General features: G+C 35.4%; 1 protein-coding gene across 1 annotated transcript in view; it reads left to right on the top strand.

Annotated features, from left to right (window-relative positions):
• Nucleotides 1-25,561, top strand: part of SCLT1 (sodium channel and clathrin linker 1) — a 254,147-nt gene that overhangs the window by 107,684 nt on the left and 120,902 nt on the right. The window contains exons 10-11 of the mRNA XM_024745118.1: nt 14,810-14,900; nt 17,714-17,805. Coding sequence (XP_024600886.1) covers nt 14,810-14,900; nt 17,714-17,805 — 183 coding nt within the window. The remainder of the gene's footprint in view (nt 1-14,809; nt 14,901-17,713; nt 17,806-25,561) is intronic.

Below are 25,561 nucleotides of genomic sequence, written 5' to 3'. Positions count from 1 at the left end.
GTCCTGTGTGATGAAGTCTCGTGCCATCCTGCTTTATCTTGCCCAGTCGTGAATCATTTTGTCCACTGTATCCGGCCATATCCCATCACTTATGGGGTCTCAGCTATCAGGTTGATACTCAGGGTACTGCAGTGCTTGTGTTCAAGTAACCCTTACTTTACTTAATAATGGCCCCAGAGCACACAAGTAGTGATGCTGTCAATTCAGATATGCCAAAGAGAAACTTTAAAGTGCTTCCTTTAATGAAGAGGTGAAATCTCTCTATTTAATAAAGAAAGAAAAAAATCTTCTGCTGAGGTTGCTAAGATCAATGGTAAAAACGAATCTTCTATCCGTAAAATTGTGAAGAAGGAGAAAGAAATTCATGCTGATTTTGCTGTTGCACCTCAGACTGCAAAAGTTACAGCCATAGTACATGATAAGTGTTAGTTAAGATGAAAAAGGCATTAAATTTGTACAATGAGAGAGAGAAAAAAAGACCACATTCACATAACTTTTATTACAGTATATTGTTATAATTGTTTTATTAGTTATTGTCAGTAATCTCTTCTTGTGCCCGATTTTAACTTTACCATAGATGCGTACATATAGGAAAAAACATGGTATACATAAGGCTCAGTACGCTATACAGTTTCAGGCATCCCCTGAGAGTCTTGGAACGTATGGGGACTACTGTATATGTACCTTTGCGAGGTAATAGTTTTATTTTAGCTGAGATAACAGATTTTTCTCAGATGTTTCATGTTCCAATTTGAATAATATTGCGTCTTTTATTATAAAAATGCTATGGAAATCTGGAATTCATGGATCACTAGTTTTGATTCATAGTGTCTCTTGGAAACTATCCCATGTGAGAAATGGCCCTGAGCAGACGTGCTTAGTCATAAGAATTGCCAGACAGTTCCTTATGTGTTGGCAGCTAGTTTTCTGAGCATAGAAAATATGTTTTAAGATAAAAAATAGGTTTTTGCTGTCAGTTTCCTGTCTCTTCACACTGTTTTACTTTAATGTTGGTCACCCCCTATTCAAAACTGTTTGTATCTTTCCCACTTAATCTTTCAGGGGCGTAAAGAAGAATATGAGACTTTACTTCTAGAACCTACTGGTCAAGAGCAGAAACAAATTCATAACTTCATTGTTTGGAACTTTTGCCTCTAATAGGTGATTACTGGTTCATTTCAAAATATGTATTTTACTGATAATTACAATTTTATTTTGCAAACACTCCATATTTGCATACCTAACCTAAAAGTGTGCTTCTGTGCGGTGTGAAGTATAAAGAGCATAGGTTTTGAAGTCAGACAGCTCTAGGTTAGTATTCTTATTTTTAATTTTCTATTGACTTGGGCAGGTTGCCTAACTGAATGAATTTTAGGTTTTTTTTAATTTTATTTTTTAAAATTTTTTATTGGAGTCTATTTGATTTACAATGTTGTGTTAGTTTCAGGTGTACAGGAAAGTGAATCAGTGATACATATACATGTATCCACTTTTTTTAGATTCTTTTCCCATATAGGCAGTTACAGAGTATTGAGTAGAGTATCCTGTGCTGTACAGTAGGTTCTTATTAGTTATTTTATATATAGTAGTGTGTATATGTCAATCTTGATCTCACAATTTCTTAATCTCTGCAATAGAAATAAAATGAGCTTCTTTGAGTGTCGCAGTGTACTATAATTCTTACTGTCTTTGCTCTTCTCTATTCTACTTTAGTATCCAACCTGTGTAGGTAGGCTTGTATGATATTTACAAATTAGTTGTTAATAGATTTACGAGTTAGTATTAATGTAATAAGTAGACAGCAGATATTTCCCTCCCTTGCTCTGGAAATGAGCCTTACCTTTGTTGTTGCTGCTATAATTTCTAGGAGCCAGATGAAGTATTCCTTTCTTTTTCCCTCCTTTCTATTGTTATATCCCCATGTCTTTGCCAACTGTACAACCCTAAACTCTGTTTCTTCTGGTATGTTCCATCAGTTATATTCATTCTTTTTAAAAATCTTAGTCTCTTGTGTGTTTCTTCCAAGACCTCAGGTATATATACCTCCCCTGATGATTCCTCAGATTACTATATTTTCTTCTTCTCATTCTTTGAAATTGCTTGGAAGAAGAGGCTGTATTTGCTATAGTCACTCTTCAGAATTTCTTTCAATTTGGATTTGGTCCCATATCTCTGTTCTTCTCCTCAAGATGACTGGTACCTTTTTTGCCTTAAAACAAAATACTTCATTCTCCTTGGTTATTGATTCTTTTTGATTGATGATTTTTCTGTCCTTCTTGAACATCTTTCTACTAGGTCTTTTGTATTTGTGTCCCAATTTCTTCTCTGACCCTTGTCACCATTTCCTTTCCTTTGCTTTTCCCATTTCCTTACCATAGCCTACTAAAAGTACAAATTTCTTAAATTGCTATCCATTTTACACACCTTTCCCCCTCTCCTTAGATGATTACCTTTACCCTACCCAACTTCAACTTTCAATGTTTCCCACATAGGTACCTCTGACCTTGATCACTTTGTTGAGCTCTATACTTGAATCGCTAGGGCAGTGGTTTTCAAACTATTTTTAGTTAAACAAAACCTTATACATAGAATCCCAGTATACTGGTAAAAGTGGAATTGCTGTGATTGAAGTAAGGAGTGGAAATCTTCCCCCTCTTAGTAGCCAACACCCTCACCCAACCTAGGGATTGTGCTTGATTCCTCGCCTTTGCTTTACCCCCACATCCAAGTCGTGTGGGCTCTGTATCCAGATATCACACATCCAGTCATCACCACTATCATCGCTACCCCAAGCCGTCACTCTCTCTTGCTTGCATGTGCCTCATCTCTGGTCTCCCTGCTTTCACTCTTATCCCACTGTTATTTATTCTCCACACACCAGCCCAAGAAGTCTCCTCAAAGCATCAAACAAATCACATCACTCACCTGCTTACCACACTCAGTGGATTTCATTACAACTGGAACAAATTCCAAAATTCTCACTATGCCTAAAGGCACATATATGATCTGACCTCTCTGCCTTCCTCTCTAACTACCCCGTACACTTTCTCTCTCTGATACATCCCAGCTAATTGTCATTTATTTAAGTACCTTTCTCATACTCTTTGCATTTATCATTAATTCCCTCTGCTATAACTCTTTCACCTTAGATTTTTTTTAAATCGACCCCATTGTCCTTTAAACCTTAGCTCAAATGAATGGTCCTTCTTTAGACAGGTTGTCATTGATGACCCAGGTCTCTCTCCCATTGTTATATATCATTTGCTTCATTGCATTATCACTTTGTGAAGCCATCTAATTTATTTGTTTACATATTTACTGTTGGTCTCTCTCTAAAACAATGTAAACTCTATGAGGTCAGGGGCTTTGTCTCCCTTGTTTGCCACTGCATCACCAGTGCTGACAACAGTGCTTAATGTAGTTAGGTGCTCAATAAAATAAGTGTAGGGCTCTGGAAATACAGTTAAAAACAAACAAGTGAACCACGAACATGTGAAGCTCAACATGTCCAGATTATATTCATAGTCCCTGGCATATTGTAAGTATTCAATAAATATTTGTTCAAAGAATGGATGGATGGAATCTCTTAGATTCTGTCTCTGTAAAATCTGTGCCATCTCTCTCAGTGGAACCACTTGCTTATTGTTACCATCACTCTAGTTAGACATTCCCTGCCTCTTACTCATTTAAATTCCTGAAGTGCAGCTCCGATTCCATTGAGCAGCTCTCCATTGCCCTTAAATTAATACAGATCACCTCACTTGTCAATTAAGGTCATTGATATTGTAGCCCCCATTGCCTTTTCAGTCTTAGTTCCCTTCTTCCCTACACAAGCCCTACACTTTCCTACCTTTATGCTTGAACTTACTTTGTTCCTTCCTGAAGTTTTTTCTTTGTCTCTGCTTGTGAGATTTACAGTTCCTCTGCCAATTCTTAATGTAAATACTTCCCACTTTAATATTCCCTGAACTAAATACAAATGTTCTACCTACTCTGAATCAGTACTACTGATTCAGTACTACTGATACTTTATTTTAATCTTTTGTGATGCTTAAAGTATGCTTTGTAACCCTCCTAAAGATTACTGTATCTCACCTTTCTTTGTGTGTTTTGTATTACCTTAAAGAACACCTTCAGTGTTCCAAACATCACAGGCACATAGTAAACATTTTTTGAGCATGTCCACTGTGTAAACCTGTTTAATAATAGAAAATGAATTAATATGTTCTCCACTTTGTCAGTGGTACCCAAAGTTATATAACTCTAAAATTGTATTTGAAATAATGATTTAAAATCTTTTTTTAAAGATAAACATATTGATTGTGCAGTTATTCTGTCAAATCTAAGGCAGTAGCTGTATACCAGAATCATCTATAGAGATTCTGAAAAACAGAGATGAGCAGGTACCATTCCCAGACATTCTGAATGAATAAGACTCAGATAGAGACAAAGCTTGCTTTCATACAAAGAGAGAATAGAGAACTACTGCTAGTATGATGAAACATTATGTTCCAACATAGAACTTAGAATTTTGAACTACTTTGAATTGTATATAATTTTGAATTATGTAAAAATTATACGCAAATGAACTTTCACGACTGAGTAGCCTCTGTTGTAAAGTTTTGAAAACTCAGTACATGGATTATTAGTATCTATTGCTTTTAAGAGTTTCTTTGTAGGCTTCTGTCCTTTGAATAATTTTAATTAGACTGCTACTAAAAATTGGAAGGAGAAAAGATTAAAATAAACTTTTTTCCAGTTTTCCTACTTACTATCAGTTTCCTAAAAGCAGAAGTGATCTTAAAAATTCAGAACTTTGTCTAAAATTGTTTGGAGATTTTCTAAACATTTTAAGCACAAATGATTGGCTTTATTTTACTGGATACTTACAGAAGAACTTACTAAAGTAGCTAGTGTATGCATTTTTCTTTTATTTTGAATTTTAAAATTTAGAATATGTATCAAATCCATAAAAACTAGTTTTATTTCTCTCAAAATATTATCACTTTTCATTGTTTGAAAGAAATATTGTACACATTTCTAGAGTTCTCTTGATATGAGCCTGCAAAAACAGACAAAACTTTATCTTAAAATGGACTCGGATCTCAAAAAAAAGGTATTAATAATTAAAATAGTTTAATTTCTGTACAAGTTAATGCTATAATTTAAATATATATTATATAAACTACATTTAATTATATCCTCTGTTTTATGTTATATCTGGTTATACTTTGCTTAACAGAGCAAATCTTTGCTTTTTAAAGATCAAATCTCTTTATTATTATAAGTGATGAAAATTACATTAAAGAAAAATCTCAGAAATTTTAAATTCTTTGACATGGAAGTATACCTGGAAATGAAAAATGTGTTTTTTAAAATATTCCTTTGTAGGAATATAAGTATTCTTATTATTTATCAAGTTTTTTAAATTTAATTTTATTTTTTAAACAGCAGGTTCTTATTAGTCATCTACTTTATACATATTAGTGTATATATGTCAATCCCAATCTCCCAATTCATCCCAGCACCACCACCCCTCCCCGGCCACTTTCCCCTCTTGGTGTCCAATACATTTTGCTCTATATCTGTGTCTCTATTTCTGCCTTGCAAACTGGTTCATCTGTACCATTTTTCTAGATTCCACATATATATGTTAATAGACGATATTTGTTTTTCTCTTTCTGACTTACTTCACTCTGTATGACAGTCTCTAGATCCATCCACGTCTCAACAGATGACTCAATTTCGTTCCTTTTTATGGCTGAGTAATATTCCATCGTATATATGTACCACATCTTCTTTATCCATTTGTCTGTCGATGGGCATTTAGGTTGCTTCCATGACCTGGCTACTGTAAATAGTGCTGCAATGAACATTGGGGTGCATGTGTCCTTTTGAATTATGGTTTTCTCTGGGTATATGCCCAGTGGTGGGATTGCTGGGTCATATGGTAATTCTATTTTTAGTTTTTTAGGGAACCTCCATACTGTTCTCCCTAGTGGCTGTATCAATTTACATTCTCACCAACAGTGCAAGAGGGTTCCCTTTTCTCCACACCCTCTCCAGCATTTGCTGTTTGTAGATTTTCTGATGATGCCCATTCTAACTGGTGTGAGGTGATAACCTCAATGTAGTTTTGATTTGCATTTCTCTAATAATTAGTGCTGTTGAGAAGCTTTTCATGTGCCTCTTGGCAATCTGTATGTGTTCTTTGGAGAAATGTCTATTTAGGTCTTCTGCCCATTTTTTGATTGAGTTGTTTGTTTTTTAGTACTGAGCTGCATGAGCTGTTTATATGTTTTGGAGATTAATGCTTTGTCTGTTGATTCGTTTGCAAATATTTACTCCCATACTGAGGGTTCTCTTTTCGTCTTGTTTGTAGTTTCCTTTGCTGTGCAAAAGCTTTAAAGTTTCATTAGGTCCCATTTGTTTATTTTTATTTTTATTTCCATTTCTCTAGGAGGTGGATCAGAAAAGAACTTGCTCTGATTTATGTCAAAGAGTGTTCTTCCTATGTTTTCCTCTAAGAGTTTTATATTGTCTGGTCTTACATTTAGGTCTTTAATCCATTTTGAGTTTATTTTTGTGTAAGATGTTAGGGAGTGTTCTAGTTTCATTCTTTTACATATAGCTGTCCAGTTTTCCTAGCACCACTATTGAAAAGAGTGACTTTTCTCCATTGTATATCCTTGCCTCCTTTGTCATAGATTAGTTGACCATAGGTGTGTGGGTTTACCTCTGGGCTTTCTGTCCTGTTCCATTGATCTATATTTCTGTTTTTGTGCCAGTACCATATTGTCTTGATTACTGTAGCTTTGTAGTATAGTCTGAAGTCAGGGAGTCTGATTCCTCCAGCTCCATTTTTTTCCCTCAAGACTGCTTTGGCTATTTGGGGTCTTTTGTGTCTCCATACAAATTTTAAGATATTGGGGTCTTTTGTGTCTCCATACAAATTTTAAGATATTTAAGATTTAAGTAAAAACTGCTACTTGTAATTTGATAGTGATTGTGTTGAATCTGTAGATTGCCTTGGGTAGTATAGTCATTTTCCCAATGTTGCTTCTTCCAAATTAAGAACATGGTATGTCTCTCCATCTGTTTGTGTCATCTTTGATTTCTTTCATCAGTGTCTTACAGTTTTCTGAGTACAGGTCTTTTAACTCCTTAGGTAGGTTTATTCCTAGGTATTTTATTCTTTTTGTTACAAGGGTGAATGGGATTGTTTCCTTAATTTCTTGCTGATCTTTCGTTTTTAGTGTATAGGAATGCAAGAGATTTCTGTGCATTAATTTTGTATCCTGCAACTTTACAGAATTCATTGATTAGCTCTAGTAGTTTTCTGTTGCCATCTTTAGGATTCTGTCTGTATCGTATCATGTCATCTGCAAAGAGTGACAGTTTTACTTCTTCTTTTCCAATTTGTATTCCTTTTATTTCTTTTTCTTTTCTGATTGCTAGGACTTCCAAAACTATGTTGAATAATAGCAGTGAGAGTGGACATCCTTGTCTTTTTCCTGATCTTAGAGGAAATGCTTTCAGTTTTTCACCATTGAGAATGATGCTTGCTGTGGATTTGTCATATATGGCCTTTATTCTGGTGAGGTAGTTTCCCTCTGTGCCCACTTTCTGGAGAGTTTTTATCATAAATGGGTGTTGAATTTTGTCAAAAGCTTTTTCTGCATCTATTGAGATGATCATATGGTTTTTATCCTTCAATTTGTTAATATGGTGTATCACATTGATTGATTTGTATGTATGGAAGAATCCTTGCATCCCTGGGATAAATCCCACTTGATCATGGTGTATGATCCTTTTAATGTGTTGTTGGATTCTGTTTGCTAGTGTTTTGTTGAGTATTTTTGCATCTATATTCATCAGTGTTTTTAGTCTGTAATTTTCTTTTTTTGTAATATCTCTGTCTGGTTTTGGTATAAGGGTGATGGTGGCCTCAGAATGAGTTTGGGAGTGTTCTTTCGTCTACAATTTTTCGGAAGAGTTTGAGGAGGATAAGTGTTAGCCCTTCTCTTAATGTTTGATAGAATTCACCTGTGAAGCCATCTGGTCCTGGACTTTTGTTTGTTGGAAGATTTTTAATCACAGTTTCAATTTCATTACTAGTGATTAGTCTGTTCATATTTTCTATTTCCTCCTGGTTCAGTCTTGGAAGATTATACCTTGCTAAGAATTTGTCCATTTCTTCCAGGTTGTCCAGTTTATTGGCATAGAGTTGCTTGTAGTAGTCTCTTATGATGATCTGTTTTCTGCGGTGTCCACTGTAACTTCTCCTTTTCATTTCTAATTTTATTGATTTGAGTCCTCTCTCTCTTTTTCTTATGAGTCTAACTAAAGGTTTATCGATTTTATCTTCTCAAAAAAACAGATTTTAACTTTATTGATCTTCGCTATTGTTTACTTTATTTCTATTTCATTTATTTCTGCTCTGATCTTAATGATTTCTTTCCTTCTACTAACTTTGGGTTTTGTTTGTTCTTCTTTCTCTAGTTCCTTTAGGTGTAAGGTTAGGTTGTTTATTTGAGACTTTTCTTGTTTCTTGAGGTAGGATTATATTGCTATAAACTTTCCTTTTAGAACTCCTTTTGCTGTATCCCATAGTTTTTGATGGTCGTGTTTTCTTTGTTATTTGTCTCTAGGTATTTTTTGATTTCCTCTTTGATTTCTTCAGTGATCTCTTGGTTATTCAGTAACGTATTGTTTAGCCTCAATGTGTTTGTGTTTTTTACTTTTTTTCCCTGTAATTCTAATCTCATAGCGTTGTGGTCACAAAAGATGCTTGATATGATTTCAGTTTTCTTAAATTTACTGAGGCTTGATTTGTGACCCAAGATGTAATCTATCCTGGAGGATGTTCCATGTGCAGTTGAGAAGAAAGTGTAATCTGTTTTTGGATGGAATGTCATATAGATGTCAATTAAATCTATCTGCTCTATTATGTCATTTAAAGCTTGTGTCTCTAGTTAATTTTCTGTCTGGATGATCTGTCCACTGGTGTAAGTGAGGTGTTAAAGTCCCCCACTTTTATTGTGTTACTGTCAATTTCCTTTTTTATAGCTGTTAGCAGTGGCCTTATATATTGAGGTGCTCCTATGTTGGGTGCATGTATATTTATAATTGTTATATCTTCTTCTTGAATTGATCCTCTGATCATTATGTACTGTCCTTCCTTGTCTTTTGTAACATTCTTTATTTTAAAGTCTATTTTATCTGAGATGAGTATTGCTACTCCAGCTTTCTTTTGATTTCCATTAGCATGGAATATCTTTTTCCATCCCCTCACTTTCAGTCTGTATGTGTCCCTAGGTCTGAAGTAGGTCTTTTGTAGACAGCATATATATGGGTCTTGTTTTCGTATCCATTCAGCAAGCCTGTGTCTTTTGGTTGGAGCATTTAATCCATTCATGTTTAAGGTAATTTTCAATATGTATGTTCCTATTACCATTTTCTTAACTGTTATGGGTTTGTTTTTGTACGGTCTTTTCTTCTCTTGTGTTTCCCACTTAAAGAATTTCCTTTAGCATTTGTTGTAGAGCTGGTTTGGTGTGGTTGAATTCTCTTAAGCCTTTGCTTCTCTGTAAAGCTTTTGATTTCTCCGTCAAATCTGAAAGAGATCCTTGCCGGGTAGAGTAATCTTGGTTGTAGGTTCTTCCCTTTCATCACTTTAAATACATTGTGCCACTCCCTTCTGGCTTGTAGAGTTTCTGCTGAGAAATCAACTGTTAACCTTATGGGAGTTCCCTTGTATGTTATTTGTCATTTTTCCATTATTGCTTTCAGTAATTTTTCTTTGTCTTTAATTTTTGTCAGTTTGATTACTATGTGTCTCAGCGTGTTTCTGTTTGGGTTTATATTGCCTGGGATTCTCTGTGCTTCCTGGGCTTGGGTGACTGTTTCCTTTCCCATGTTAGGGAAGTGTTCAACTATAATCTGTTCAAATATTTTCTCAGGTCCTTTCTCTCTCTCTTCTCCTTTTGGGACCCGTATAATGCGAATGTTTTTGCATTTTATGTTGTCCCAGAGGTCTCTTAGACTGTCTTCATTTCTTTTCATTATTTTTTTCTTTTTTCTGTTCCGTGGTAGTAAATTCCACCAATCTGTCTTCTAGGTCACTTATCCATTTTTCTGCCTCAGTTATTCTGCTATTCATTCCTTCGAGTATACATTTCATTTCAGTTATTGTATTGTTCATCTCTGTTTGTTTGTCTTTTAGTTCTTTTAAGTGCTTGTTCTTTAATTCTTCTAGGTCTTTGTTAAACATTTCTTGCATCTTCTCGATCTTTGCCTCCATTCTTTTTCCGAGGTCCTGGATCATCTTCACTATCATTATTCTGAATTCTTTTGCAGGAAGGTTGCCTATCTCCACTTCATTTAGTTGTTTTTCTGGGGTTTTATCTTGTTCCTTCATCTGGTACATAGTCCTCTGCCTTTTCATTTTGTCTGTCTTTTGGTGAATGTGGTTTTCCTTCCACAGGCTGCAGAATTGTAGTTCTTCTTGCTTCTGCTGTCTGCCCTCTGGTGTATGAGGCTATCTGTCAAATTTTTTTAATGAAAACAGGTTTTGACCTCTATAACAGTATATACATAAGCACACATATGTCTAAAACATTTCCACGTAAGATAGTATAAAAATATAGTTATTAAAGTTCCTTCATAAAATAAAATTAGAATTTTTTTTGTTGACAACTTTAAAATTTTTACAAGTTTGAATATTTGAAATGACTCACAAGACTTCACAGAGCATACTCCCATAAGGCTTCTATTTACAGGCAAAGTATGTTGTGCAGTAAGAAAAAGAGCATAGGGAAGCATAGAAGGACATCCAGACACAAGTACTCTATGGTCTTTCTGCATACAAAGACATTCTTTGTCTCCTGGTTGAACCACCAAGATGTGTACAATGAATCTTGGCTTCAGGAAAGCTTAGAGAAGGTTTTTTGCCCCTCTGTTCACATAGTCCAGCCTGGCTGTCTAACCAGTTATACCAGGTGAAAGCCATCAGTAAGCAGATCCTGTGTGAGCATTACCAGAGAAGATTCAGACTCTAAGCAGCACACCATAAATCTCACTTTTCATTTTTTGGCCCAGAGTCAAGGCCAGATAGATATTCAGGCATCCCCCAAGCTTTCTCAATCCAGCTGTAAATTTATGCAATACCACACCATTCCTGACAACTCAAAATCTAAAAAGAAGCAAGATTATGATGATAGCTTACATTTGTGAAAACTATGATAAAGTTTATAAAGTAATGTAATATTCATTAGCTTATTTGAACTTTATGATAATTCTGTAAGCTGTACAGGAAAATTGTTTTTATCTCCAGTTTATGGCTGCAATTCTGAGCCTTAGAGAAGTAAAGTGATTGGCTCAGTTCACATGGCCTTCTGTGGTGGTAGAGCCAGGTGTACGAGGATACAGCTTTTATTCTAGAATATGTTTCAGTATTTCATGCTAGAAGTAGATATAAGGAACTATTTATTTCTTTTCTATCTTGTGGAACAATGTAGGAATAAATAAGTATATATAAAACTACTGCTTATTTTCCCCCAAAACATAGTTCTTTGTGTGTTTTAGGGAATGTAATATAATAACTTAAGTGCTTTCAGAATATTTTTCTTTTTAATAACTTATAAAAAACAAGTCTTAAGACCAGTGCCTGAATTTCTTATTTCTTATGTAGGAGAGAGATTCTGTTTCAAATGAAAGATTCTGTTTCAAACAAGATATATTTTGAAGAATTGTTCACAAAATTATTATTTTAGGATTTCCGCACATGAATAAAAAATTGGATATGTAAGATCTAAGTAAAGTATGAAGACATAGTTATACCCATGACTCTTCTGTCTCTCTCTTTTCCTCTTGTGCTTTCTTTCATTCACTTATGATGTATTTACTTGTCTACTATATGCCACGTACTGTGCTATCCCTGAGGATTTAAAATTTAATAAAATGTGATCCTTGCCTTTAATGATCTTACATTCCATATTATTTTTCATAAACTCACAGTTCCATGAGAGGAGTATCTTAAAAATGTATAAAGTATTATGAATCATGGGGGCTGGTATTATAAGGTCTTTTGCCTAAGAGAAGTTAGAGAAGACTTCAAATGAGATTTTTGAGGTTAGTCTTTAAGATTGTTGAGGAATTTATCAGAAAAAGCAGAAGGAGGCTAGTCAAGTCAAACATGTGAAAAAAATAGGCAAGGCTGTGTTTCAGAAACAGGGAGTTAGTCGTCTGTTATACCAGGAATATAAATTACATGAGGGGAATTAGCAAGAGACGAGACTCTTTGAAGCCAGATGATGACTAACTGTATGCCACACTGAGGAGTGTTGATTATATTCCCAAAGAAGTGGGGAATCCAGAAATCATTAATAAACAAGAATTTTTATCACCAGTGGGCTCCCCTGGTGGCACAGTGGTTAAGAATCCACCTTCCAATGCAGGGGACACAGGTTTGAGCCCTTGTCCAAGAAGATCCCACATGCTGTGGAGCAACTAAGCCCATGAGCTACAGCTGCTCAGCCTGCGCTCTAGAGCCCGTGAGCCACAACTACGGAGCCTGTGCGCCTAGAGCCCATGCTCCGCAACAAGAGAAGCCACCGCAGTGAGAAGCCCGCGCACTGCAACGAAGAGTAGCCTCCATTCACCGCAACTAGAGAAAGCCCACGTGTAGCAGCGAAGTCCCATCGCAGCCAAAAAATAAATAAATTTTTTTTAAAAATAGAATTATTTTATCATCAGATAACTTTTTTTTTTTGTTTTGCAGATAGGATGCATTATAGAGGATGAATTAAAGAGGATACCAGCAGTAAAGAGATCAGTTTGGAATCTATTGGAATAATCCTGGGAAATAATGATGAGGCCAGTGGTTGGGCCATGGAAGTGGAAATGGATTACACAACTGAGGGACAATTTAGAAGTAGAATCGTTAGGCAGATTAGATAGAAATCAGAAAACCATCTACTATAGAGTTTTTGTTTGGGCAGATTATCTTCTCCACTTCCCTGTTGTTTGAGATGAGACCACTGAGACAGTCTTGTGGTCAAGTGAATTGCATTAAGCTATATCACTGGTTAGTGACAGAACTGGGTTCCTGACCCTAGGATTCTCCCATATTGCACCTCATTCCCACTGTGGCTCTAACAATTTTTTTCTTTAATCATGCTCTGATCCTACACTTGTTTACACCTAACAGTGCTCTTTAATGTACATTATCTATTTTGAGGTTTTCAGCAACCCCATGACATAAGTAGAATAAGCATTATTATCCTCTTTCTCAAGGCAAGAAAGCCAAGTCAGAGTGGGTGCTATGCTTATTCAGAAGTTGCTCAGTTTTGTCATTACTATATAAAATCTTACTCCTTAAGTTTTTCTTTTTAGAATACATGGAATTTTATAACTGGTAGATTTGTTGATTGATTCATGTAGTAGATGCACTCCTGAAATTGTCTCTAAGCTTAGATTTTACATGCATTCGTGTAAGGTGGTTTTGAAGTTGTTTTTGTTTTGTCATTTGGTGAATCATTTTGCAAGTAGAAAAAATTAATGTCTAATAAACTCAGATTTTTATAAATTGGATTCATTTAAAGCAAAGCATATTCTTAAGTGCTTAATCTTATGAAATATTATTGGTATCACTTTTTCTGGTAGACAGTATATCATAGAGGATTTGGTTTAAATACCAATTTCATTCTTGTTTGTGAATCCTTGGGCAAGTTGGCAAACCTGTCACCCTCACACTCTTGACTTCAGTTTGATATAATAATAGTACTTACTTACAGGTATTATGTTAAGTGAAACGATGTCTACAAAGCATTTAGGACAGTTCCTGGAACCTAATAACTACCTGATACATTTTAGCTATTAGATTTTTATTTCCTGTTGTTTTTATGCTAACCAATTATGGAATTATAAATATTGTTAGAGTCAAAAGTAATGAAGTATCATTTGCTGTGAGTTTTGCATCAAATAATTTCTTTAGGTTCAACAGCACTAATATGATTTATATTTATAATACATACATAAAATATAATTAGGAAACAAGTATGGGTAGTTCCTACACTAAAAGTACCTTCCTTCCTAAAACTGTATGTTTTTTTTCCCGTAATCCACATGTTCTGTATTTACACGTAGTATTTAATTGGTATAATATTAAAACTCTTTTTTTCTGTTTCAGAAAGTCTTATTTTTTTATTCTAAAATCTCTTTCTATGGGGAGTCAATAAGATATTGAAACTTATTTGATAGTATTAGAACATTCAAAAACTTGTCCTTTTTGTCCTTTGCAGCTTCAGTCTCAGAAGAAAGTAAATATTAGACCATCTTGTGACAAATGTTTCAGTTCATTATGTTAAGTGATTATATAATACATACTTCTGGTGTTTAAGGAATGATCAAGGTGTTGAAACTTAGGTTCATTTTCATAGAAAGGCCAATCAGCGATATTTCACTAACTCTGTTCAGGAAATTATAGACATAACTATATTCTACTTAATGCACTGACATTCTTGTTAGGTAATTTATCAAGATGATAAAGTTCTTCATGAAATCTATTGAATTATTTGAGTATAAAGCATAATTTATCCAAATAAAGTATTAATGATTCCCACTTTGTACTCATCCCTGCAGCTATATTTTTTCTTCTTCGACATAAAGGGATCTTTCAGTATTTATCCCTTACATTCATTTTTAGGTGTATCGTGGTTAGTACTGATTTTACTAAATTTAGATTTCTAATTTAAAAAATTTGTATGGTCTATGAAAACAGTGTTTGTTGATTTACTTTGTACTTTAGGCAAGCCAAGTTAGATCTGAGAGTTGCAGCAGCAAAAGTGGAAGAGTTAACTAAAGTGACGGAAGATCTTCAAGGACAGATGCAAAAGAAGGTATCTTCCTTTTTCTAAGACAACTGGATGCAGATGTCTGTAGCTTTGTTTTCTATGTATTTTATTGTTGATCTGTTTTGGATTAGGTGTTAAAGAGGATTGCTGGAAAATTAATTAATCATTTTATTGTCCTCAAAATATGAAATTAGAAAGCTAAATTGTAACATTGGAAATAACTTTATTTCTATTCACTGTACCCTAAGTCAATAAACATCACAATATCATAATCATCCCTAAACACATCATTACTGAAATGCATGTTAATGTAAGATCAAGTTTAGTTAGTTGGTTATATGTAGATGGAAAAGGAGTATTTAATACTACGTTTTGTTTAATACTACATTTTGTGTTATTGGCATAAAAGACTGGTTCTTTTTACATGTAATGGGGAAGTTTCAAGAGGGTGTCAAGGAAAGGTCAGGCTTTAGATTTAGATGGGTCTAATTATTAAAGCTGGAAATTACAGGGGAATCTGTAAGAGCAACAAAGCCACAAAGAGGATGAGCCCTACCTCTGCCCAAATCTTGACGGATCCTCAAATTATGCAGGCACAGTGAGTTCCCTGGGAGCCTAGTTAGAAGAGCAACAGTGGAAAGAAATAAGAACTCATCACAGATGCCAGCTGCTGTACACTGTAGGGGACACACTTCAGAGTTTGAGTCTAGGTAAGATAATTGCCTAACTGAACAAAAAAAGCTAATAATCTTCGAAAAAACAAAACAGAATCCAGAGAAACTGTGATTCGTTATCTTTATTTCCAGTTTTCAATCAAAACTTACTAGACACTAAAGTATGATTGGTGGGGGAGGGGGAGGAAGAAGAAGTTGATAGAAACTCATTTTCACTGAGTTTGGATTTAGCTGTTGGATTTAGCGGGCAAAGAAAGGCTTCAAATAAGCTATTATAAACATGTTCACGGAATTAAAGAAAATCTATTTTTAAATTAGAGTAAAATAAGATTTTAGTGAAGGAATGGATAGAGAATGTTTAATTGAGAACTAGAAAATAATTTTAAAAATAGAAATTCTAGAGTTTAAAAGTACAGCAACCCAAATAAAAATTTCATTAGATGGGCTCAAAAATTAATTGGAATGAGCAGAAGAAATAATCAATGAACTTTAAAACAGATCAATAGAAATTTTCCTGTTCAAAGAATAGAGTTTAAAAGATGAAAGAAAAATGAACAGGACCTCAGAAATCTGTGGGACAATATGAAGCAAGCTGATCGAAGTGTAATTGGAATTGCAGGAGTAGGGGGTGGAAAAGATGTTTAAAGAAATAATGACTGAAAACTTCCAAAATTTGGTGGAAAACGTTAGCAAATCCAAGAAACTCAGTGAACCCTTAGTACAATAAACACAAAGAAAATCACTTTAAACACATCATGACAACACTGACAGCCAATTATAAAGAGAAAACTTGAAAGCACCAACAGAAAAATGATATGAACAGGGAACAGAGATAAGAATAAAGGCTGACCTCTCATCAAAAAATTGTGGAAGCAGAAAACACTGAAGCAATATATTTGAAGTGCTGACAGAAAAAAATGCTCATTAAGAATTCTGTGTCCAGGGACTTCCCTGGTGGCACAGTGGTCAAGAACCCGCCTGCCAGTGGAGCGGACACGGGTTCAATCTTTGGTCCAGGAAGATCCCACATGCTGCAGAGCAGCTCAGCCCGTGTGCCACAACTACTGAGCCTGTGCTCTAGAGCCCGAGCCACAACTACTGAGCCCACGCCCTGGAGCCCGCGCACCACAACTACTGAGCCCACACGCCACCACTGCTGAAGCCTGCGTGCTCCAGGGCCTGAGAGCCACAACCACTGAGCCCATGCTCTGCAACTGCTGAAGCCCACGTGCCTAGAGCCTGTGCTCCACAACAAGAGAAGCCACCACAATGAGAAGCCCATGCACTGCAACAAAGAGTAGCCCCTGCTCACTGCAACTGGAGAAAGCCTGCGTGCAGCAACAAAGATCCAACGCAGCCAAAGATAGATAGATACATAGATAGATAAATAAATAAATAATTGTATGTCCAGTGGAACTGTACTTCAAAAATGAGGGCAAAATAAAGGCATTTTCAGGTAAAGAAAAACTGGGAAATTTTGTCGCTTAGTAGAGCTGTCCTTCAAAAACTGTTGAAGGAAATTCTTTAGACTGAAAGGAAATGACACCAGGTGACAACTCAGATATAGGAAGAAATTAAGAGCAACAGGAGTTGTAAATATGAAATAATACATGTACATAATTTATGTTTTCTTTTCTCTTGTCAATACCTTAAAAGACTTGACTGGATTTATAAAGTATGCACATATACTATATGACAACAAAGGCACTAAAACCTAGGATGTTTCATGGTAATAAATCCACTGTAGCAAGGTTTTTTTGAGATGATACAAATAAAACCTATTAATTTATTTTAAAGCGTCACTATTTAAAGTAGAAATATCCTATGAGTATAACGGAATGCAGCATAACCTAGCTAAGAGAACATATTCTGAGGGCAGATTATCTGCAACAAATCCCTGCATTTTTTTAGACTTGCGCTATAGAAATAGTTGGAATATTGATAGAAATCCATATGCAGTGGCTGTTTTGATTATTGTTTTACTAATACAGAATTGATAGTGAGGTTCTCCTCCCCCTTTTTTAATATGCATGGTTTGTTTCCAAAGTGATATTGCTTTAAACTTAAATAAGAAATTCTAGCAATATAATAACTTTACAGAGTGAGCTGTTTTCTTTATGCTATTTAATGATGTATTGAATTTTTACAAACTAAAAGTAAGCATCCAGTTTCTTTATTTTCTAGGAGGAGGATATGGTGTCTGCCCAAGGAAGAGAGGAAGCATCAGATAGGCGCTTACAGCAATTACAATCTAGTATAAAACAATCAGAAACAAGGTAAACTGCTAAATACATCTAGCTTTGTCTATAAGCTTCAAAAGTTATTCCACATTAGAGTCTGTTTATGATTTATGATATCGTCTAGAATATATATTTTATAAATGCTAAACAAACTATAATCATAGGTTTAAAATCTGGTTTGCTGGACATTGTTTATTAAAAAAATCATATTCAAAAGATTGAACATGTGTTTTGAACATATACTGAAAGATCATTTTTGTCTTTGCCTTTTCTCAAAAACAGTAATAGTCAAGTTTAGTTAATCCCAAAGTCAGAAATGTTCTTTTCATCTTAAAGCAGAAAAAAAAATAGCGAAGTTGGGTAAAAATTATATAGAAAAATCATTTCTTACTGAGAAATACTTGAGAAATCGTTATAGATGTTTTTCCTGGAGTCTTATGGAACAAAAATTTTCAGTTACCTTTGAAGGTCTGAGCTACTTGTTAAATATATTCTGTAACTTTGTCTTTAATTGCTGTCTTAATGCAGATGTTCATTCTAGAATTTTTTGTTGTTGTTTTCTAGTCCTTGTTGGATATTCCCTTAAGGAACTTGAAAATTGTCATTTGTAATCTATTAAAGATACAGTGTCTACAGCACATAAAATCATATTATGGTTTATAGCTGAAAAATCTACTCTGTATGATTGGAATCTGTTACACTCAGAAATAGTCTACTGATCTGAGGACATCAAAAATTGAGATCTCAGTTCTAGTCACAGATCCATGGCTAATACTGTTTGTTCAGAAAAAAATTAGTGTCTTTGAGCTTCTGTTTCTTGTTCTCCAAAATGCTAATAAAACTAATTTCTTTGCTCACAGTGGGTTCAGAACTAATTGATTTTAACTGCTAACTTGAGATTCTGATGAAAGATGTTCTAATTTTTAAGTGCTAGGGTTTTTTGGGTTTTGTTTTGCATTTTTCTAAACTTTTCAACAGTTGAATGATTATTTGACTGCTTTCTTGAACTTTTTTGTTAACCTTAGAGAAAAGTCTGTGGTTGTAGTTTTTTCATTTGTTATTTTAGTAGCATTATGTGCTATGAAAATAAATGCTAGAGACTTGAAATAGTGAAATCTGAATATGTAAATTTCAGTTCCTTTGATTCTGATAGTATTTCATAAGGAATCAAGTTGTTCATAGATGCTTTAAGTTGTCTTTTTAGTACTGAAGGCTCTGAGATTTTTGTTGCTTTTTTTCTGCTTTTAATATAAAGTTATAATATAACCTAACTAAAAGCTTCCTAAAAAGAGATTACTGCATACGTAAGAAAATCTAAGGATATTTTTTAAAGTTCAGTATTCAGCTAGCTGCCTTTGAGAAGAAAATTTTTACATTGGCTGTCTTTTGGAGCTATTAAATTAATGTTGTTTCTATTATTAAAAAAAGTTATATTTTAAAGTTAAAAATACTCTTGTATTTTTATATAAGAGAAAGCAGAACTATTAGTGTAGTTGATATGTGTCTATAAGCAATGTTCAGCCGGTGTTTTAAGTGTGAATATATCCTGTTTAATGGAACTACCAGCTATGGAAAAGCTGTTTTTAATGGTCATCTTTGTTCCATAAACTCAAAGACACTTTGGCCTCCGTAAATACTTACTATTTGAGTTATTAAAATTATATTTATTATTTATTTATAAAATTATTATTTGTGATCCTTTCAAATGCCACAAACGCCTAAGAAGCATAAATCATTTTCTCCCATCTTCCAAAAAAAGGCCTCTGCCTCCCTGCTTTTTAGATGATTCACGGGTACTGGGAATTATCTCCAGGGAACGCCAGTTCTCTGGGAAAGACTGCTGATTTGTATATGCTCTGTTGAATAAGATCAGAGTGAAATGAATAGAATTGCTTTAAACTACCTCTTTATATTTTTTAATTTGGTGTTTCTTTCAAAGTAAGAATATGCCAGTAAGACTAAGAATTCGAACCATTGTTCTTTCCTTGTTGTGATTTGTTGTCTCCACCTCCCCGCTCCCATTTTAACGGATACCATTCTCCCTCAGCTTCCTGAGTACACATGGAAGGTACATTTTTTTAAGACATTGTTTAGAAATATCTTTATTCTACCTTAAAGGTGATAGTTTGGGTGAGTAATGAATCCTAGGTTGGAAATCCTAGGTTTTAAATCATTTTTCCTTAAAACGTTGACATTTTCCTCATATTATCTAGCTTCCAGCTACAGAAAAAAAAATTCCTTTGTCATTCAAAATTCCTGCTTTGTGTGTTTGACCTGTTACCCCACCCCCGTGGACCCCGTCCCAGAGACTTGTGGGATCATCCACCCACGACCTCCACAGTTAACATTCTACAATTGCAGATGTGCACATTTAATAAGAATTCATCTTCACTCATTTTTACTGGGGACATTTCAATATAGAAATTCATGTTCTTCACTTCTGGCAATATTTTCGGGATTTTCTGTGGAATAATTTTTTTTCTCTGTTTTTTCATTTTTTCTTTTAACATAATATTAGCTGGATATTGGATCTAATGGATTGATTCCCTAATTTTCCTGTTTTTTCTCTCCCATTTTCCATTTCTTCATTTATTTTCTCCTTTCTTGGGGGTTCCTTTAAATTTTCTTCTAACTAACCATTTGTTGAATATTTTATTTTAGCTATCATAAAGTTTTTGAAGAGCTATTTCTTATCCTCTGAATGTTTCTTTTTCTATAGTACCTTAGTATAAATGTTATATCATCTCTTAGTAAAATATATTAAAACATTTTTAAGGTTTTATTCTGCCATCTGCATTGTCTCTGATTTCTCTAACATTCCTTTTTTCTTTGTGCCTGTCTGTCTTCCTTCCAAAGGCTTGATGATCCTTTCTCTTATCCATTGATATTTAAAAATAAGGCACCAAAGTGCCTGCTCCACCAGCACATATACTAAAAACTGGAATATACAAAGAAAATTAGCATGACCCACACTCAAATCCATGAAACATTCCATGTTTTTAAAAATCAAATTCGCAGATACAGAGAACAGATTGATGGTTGCCAGAGGCAGGGAGTGGGGAGGAGTGGGTGAAATAGATGAAGGTGGTCAAAAGGTGCATACTTCCAGCTATAAAAGAAATGAATCACGGGGATGTAATATACAGCATGGTGACAGTAGTTAATAATACAGTATTATATATTTGAAAGTTGCTAAGAGAATAGATCTTAAAAGTTCTCATCACAAGAAAAAAAATTGTAATTGTATATATGTGGTGATATCAACTTGACTTATTGTGGTGATTATTTCAAAATATATGCAAATACTGAATTATTATGTTTATACCTGAAACTAATACACAATTGTCCCTCAGTATCCACTGGGTTTTGGATCCAAGACCCCTGTGGATACCAAAATCCGTGGATGTTCAAGTCCCTTATATAAAATGATACAGTGTTTGTATATAACCTATGCACATCCTCCTGTATACTTTTTTTTTGGCGGTACACGGGCTTCTCACTGTTGTGGCCTCTCCCGTTGGGGAGCACAGACTCCGGACCCGCAGGCTCAGCGGCCATGGCTCATGGGCCCAGCTGCTCCGCGGCATGTGGGATCTTCCCAGACCGGGGCACGAACCCATGTCCCCTGCATCGGCAGGCAGACTCTCAACCACTGTGCCTCCAGGGAAGCCCCTCCTCCTGTATACTTTAAATCATGTCTAGATTACTTACTAATACAATATAAATGCTATGTAAATAATTGCCGGTGCACAGCAAATTTAAGTTTTACTTTTCGGAAATTTTTTTTTAATATTTTCATTCTGGTTGATTGAATCCTGTAATGTGGAAACCACAGGTATGGGGGTTGACTGTAATGTTGTATGTCAATTATATCTCAATTATTTTAAAAAGTAAGACACCAAAAATAGACAGGTAGGTAGGTATGTATAGGTGGGCTTATAGTCTGGCAAACATACTGTATTATGTTTAGGCAGTGAGCTGGCTTTTTCCTTGGGCAGTCCCCAGATATCAGAATCTGAGGGTGCTCTTTCTTGAGCCAATTTCTCCAGAGTACGATCCATCAGTCTTTTGACGTGGGCTGGGAATGGAAGTACACAAGCCTGAGTGTATTCCAAAACCTGAAGAAAGAGTCTGGCAGGTGATAATGTTCAATATGCAAACTTCCCTTCAGTACTCTGGGTTTTGTTATGTTTTCTCACCACCAACTTAACTTGAAATGACAGCGCCTTGCTATATAGTTATAGATAGATACATAGATCTGAATCGTAATTTAGGTGGAAGTTTCTTTTTTTTTTTCCTCATTGGGGTATAGTCACTTTACAATGTTGTTTTAGTTTCTGCTGTATGAATCAGCTATATGTATGCGTATATTCCCTCTCTTGGACCTCCCTCCCACCCCACCCCCAATCCCACCCATCTAGGTCACCACAGAGCTCCCTGCACCATACAGCAGGTTCCCACTAGTTATCTGTTTACTCTGGGTTTTGTTATGTTTTCTCACCACCAACTTAACTTGAAATGACAGCGCCTTGCTATATAGTTATAGATAGATACATAGATCTGAATCGTAATTTAGGTGGAAGTTTCTTTTTTTTTTTCCTCATTGGGGTATAGTCACTTTACAATGTTGTTTTAGTTTCTGCTGTATGAATCAGCTATATGTATGCGTATATTCCCTCTCTTGGACCTCCCTCCCACCCCACCCCCAATCCCACCCATCTAGGTCACCACAGAGCTCCCTGCACCATACAGCAGGTTCCCACTAGTTATCTGTTTTACACATAGTAGTGTTTATATGTCAATCCCAATCTCCCAGTTCATCCATCCCCCTCTTCCCCCCACCATGTCCACACGTCCATTCTCTACATCTGCGTCTCTATTCCTGCCCTGCAAATAGGTTCATCTGTACCATTTTCTAGATTCCACATGTATGAGTTAATATACGATATTTGTGTTTTCTCTTTCTGACTTAATTCACTCTGTATGACAGACTCTAGGTCCATCCACATCTCTCCAAATGACCCAGTTTTGTTCCTTTTTATGACTGAGTAATATTCCATTGTATATATATGTACCACATCTTCTTTATCCATTCATCTATCAATGGACATTTAGGTTGTTTCCATGACCTGGCTTTTGTAAATAGTGTTGCAATGAACATTCGGGTGCATGTGCCTTTTTGAATTATGGTTTTCTCAGGGTATATGCCCAGTAGTGGGATTGCTGGGTCATATGGTTGTTCTAGTTTTGGTTTTTTAAGGAACCTCCATACTGTTTTCCACAGAGGTTGTATTAATTTACATTCCCACCAACAGTGCAAGAGGGTTCCTTCCCTTTTCTCCACTCCCTCTCCAGCCTGTATTGTATGTAGATTTTTTGATGATGGCCATTCTGACCGGTGTGAGGTGATACCTCATTGTAGTTTTGATCTGCATTTCTCTAATAATTAGTGATGTTGAGCATTTTTTCATGTGCTTCTTGGCTACCTGTACGTCTTCTTTGGAGAAATGTCTATTTAGGTCTTCTGCCCATTTTTTGATTGGGTTGTTTGTTTTTTTGATATTGAGCTGCATGAGTTGTTTGTATGCTTTGGAGATTAATCCCTTGTCAGCTGCTTCATTTGCAAATATTGTCTCCCATTCTGAGGGTTGTCTTTTCATCTCGTTTATGGTTTTCTTTGCTGTGCAAAAGCTTTTAAGTTTCATTAGGTCCCATTTGTTTATTTTTGTTTTTATTTTCATTACTCTAGGAGGTAGGTGAAAAAAGATCTTGCTGTGATTTGTCAAAGAATGTTCTTCCCTGTTTTCCTGTGAGTGTTTTATAGTGTCTGGTCTTACATTTAGGTCTTTATTTCATTTTGAGTTTATTTTTGTGTGTGGTGTTAGGGAGTGTTCTAGTTTTATTCTTTTACATGTAACTGTCCAGTTTCCCAGCACCACTTATTGAAGAGACTGTCTTTTCTCCATTGTACATTCTTGCCTCCTTTGTCATAGATTAGGAGACCATAGGTGCGTGGGTTTATCTCTGGGCTTTCTATCCTGTTCCATTGATCTATATTTCTGTTTTTGTGCCAGTACCATACTGTTTTGATTACTTTGGCTTTGTATAGCTTTGTGTAGCTTCTGGCTTCAGTATAGCCTGAAGTCAGGGAGCCTGATTCCTCCAGCTCCGTTCTTCTTTCTCAAGATTGCTTTGGCTATTTGGGGTCTTTTGTGTTTCCATACAAGTTGTAAAATCTTTTGTTCTAGTTCGGTGAAAAATGCTGTTGGTAATTTGATAGGGATTGCATTGAATCTGTAGATTGCTTTGGGTGGTATAGTCATTTTCACACTGTTGATTCTTCCAATCTAAGAACATGGTATATCTCTCCATCTGTTTGTGTCATCTTTGCTTTCTTTCATCAGTATCCTATAGTTTTCTGAGTACATGTCCTTTACCTCCTTAGATAGGTTTATTCCTAGGTATTTTTTGTTGTTGTTGTTGCAATGGTAAATGGGAGTGTTTCCTTAATTTCTCTTTCAGATTTTTCTTCATTCGTGTATAGGAATGCAAGAGTTTTCTGTGCATTAATTTTGTATCCTGCAACTTTACCAAATTCATCTATTAGCTCTAGTAGTTTTCTGGTGGCACCTTTAGGATTTTCTATCTATAGTATCATGTCATCTGCAAACAGTGACATTTTTAATTCCTCTTTTCCAATTTGGATTCCTTTTATTTCTTTTCCTTCTCTGATTGCCGTGGCTAGGAGTTCCAAGACTGCATTGAATAATAGTGGTGAGAGTGGACGTCCTTAGGTGGAAGTTTCTGTTTGGCAGTATAGCATATTTGTTAAGAACACTGACTCTGGACCCAAACTGACTGAGTTCAGACTCCAGCTTCACCAGTAACTAGATCAATAACCTTGAACACATTGCTTACCCTTTTTGTTCTTCCGTTTCTCTATAAAATAAATATAATGATTTAACCTACCTCATAATTTATATGGATATAATCTCATATCCTACCTCATAGGCTAATGCTATAACTTATTTCATAGCATCATTGAAGATGTTGAAGATTATGTTTTCTTTAACATATGTAAAGTACCTAGCACAAAGAATGTTCTTACAGGTGTTTGCTATTATCATTGTTGTTACTATTATTATAGAGCCGGAATTTGGCCCAATTTAAGTAAGTTGAAAGAAAGGATTCATATAAGATTTGGCTATAGAGGATATAGAAGTGCTTTATGAGAATAATAACAGGCGTAGTACGTCTTTTATGTTATAAAATTATGGAAACCTTTAAATTATGAAGCGATGATCTGAATCTACTTTCCTATAACTCCACCCCTAACACCAGTGTGACTTTTCAGAGCCACATGGTTGCTGTGGCTGATGGACTGTTAAATACATGTAAATCCTTTAGTTTCAAGGCTTTTTCTGACATGTGTGGGTGTGAAGCCTGGAGGTGAGTGTCAGAGTGCCTTGACTGAAGATTGGAATTCACAGAGTCCTAAACAAAGCTTGCCCTGTCGAGACACATGGACTCTTGGGAGATGAAGATGGCATAAACCCTTCATGAGTCCACCTCCTCTGCCTGGCCCCCAAGAGGCTATGGTGAAGTGAATGGGTGAACTGTGATAGTAAAGTGCCAGATGTCCTGTACCTCTGTGGGAGAGGTAGAGATTGCTTCATCTTCTACCACAGTGCTTTAACCAAAGTAAGCTGGAGTGAAGCATGTCATGACGTAAATCATTACAGTATGAGAGGACTGTATTCCGTTAGAAAGCAGAGACCTGTAGATTTTTTTT

The sequence above is a fragment of the Neophocaena asiaeorientalis genome, unplaced genomic scaffold (assembly GCF_003031525.2).
Source record: "Neophocaena asiaeorientalis asiaeorientalis breed wild unplaced genomic scaffold, Neophocaena_asiaeorientalis_V1.1 scaffold65, whole genome shotgun sequence".
In the NCBI taxonomy this organism is placed as follows: domain Eukaryota; kingdom Metazoa; phylum Chordata; class Mammalia; order Artiodactyla; family Phocoenidae; genus Neophocaena; species Neophocaena asiaeorientalis.
Note: the sequence above shows the minus strand (reverse complement) of the source record. Positions and strands in the feature narration are given on the sequence as shown.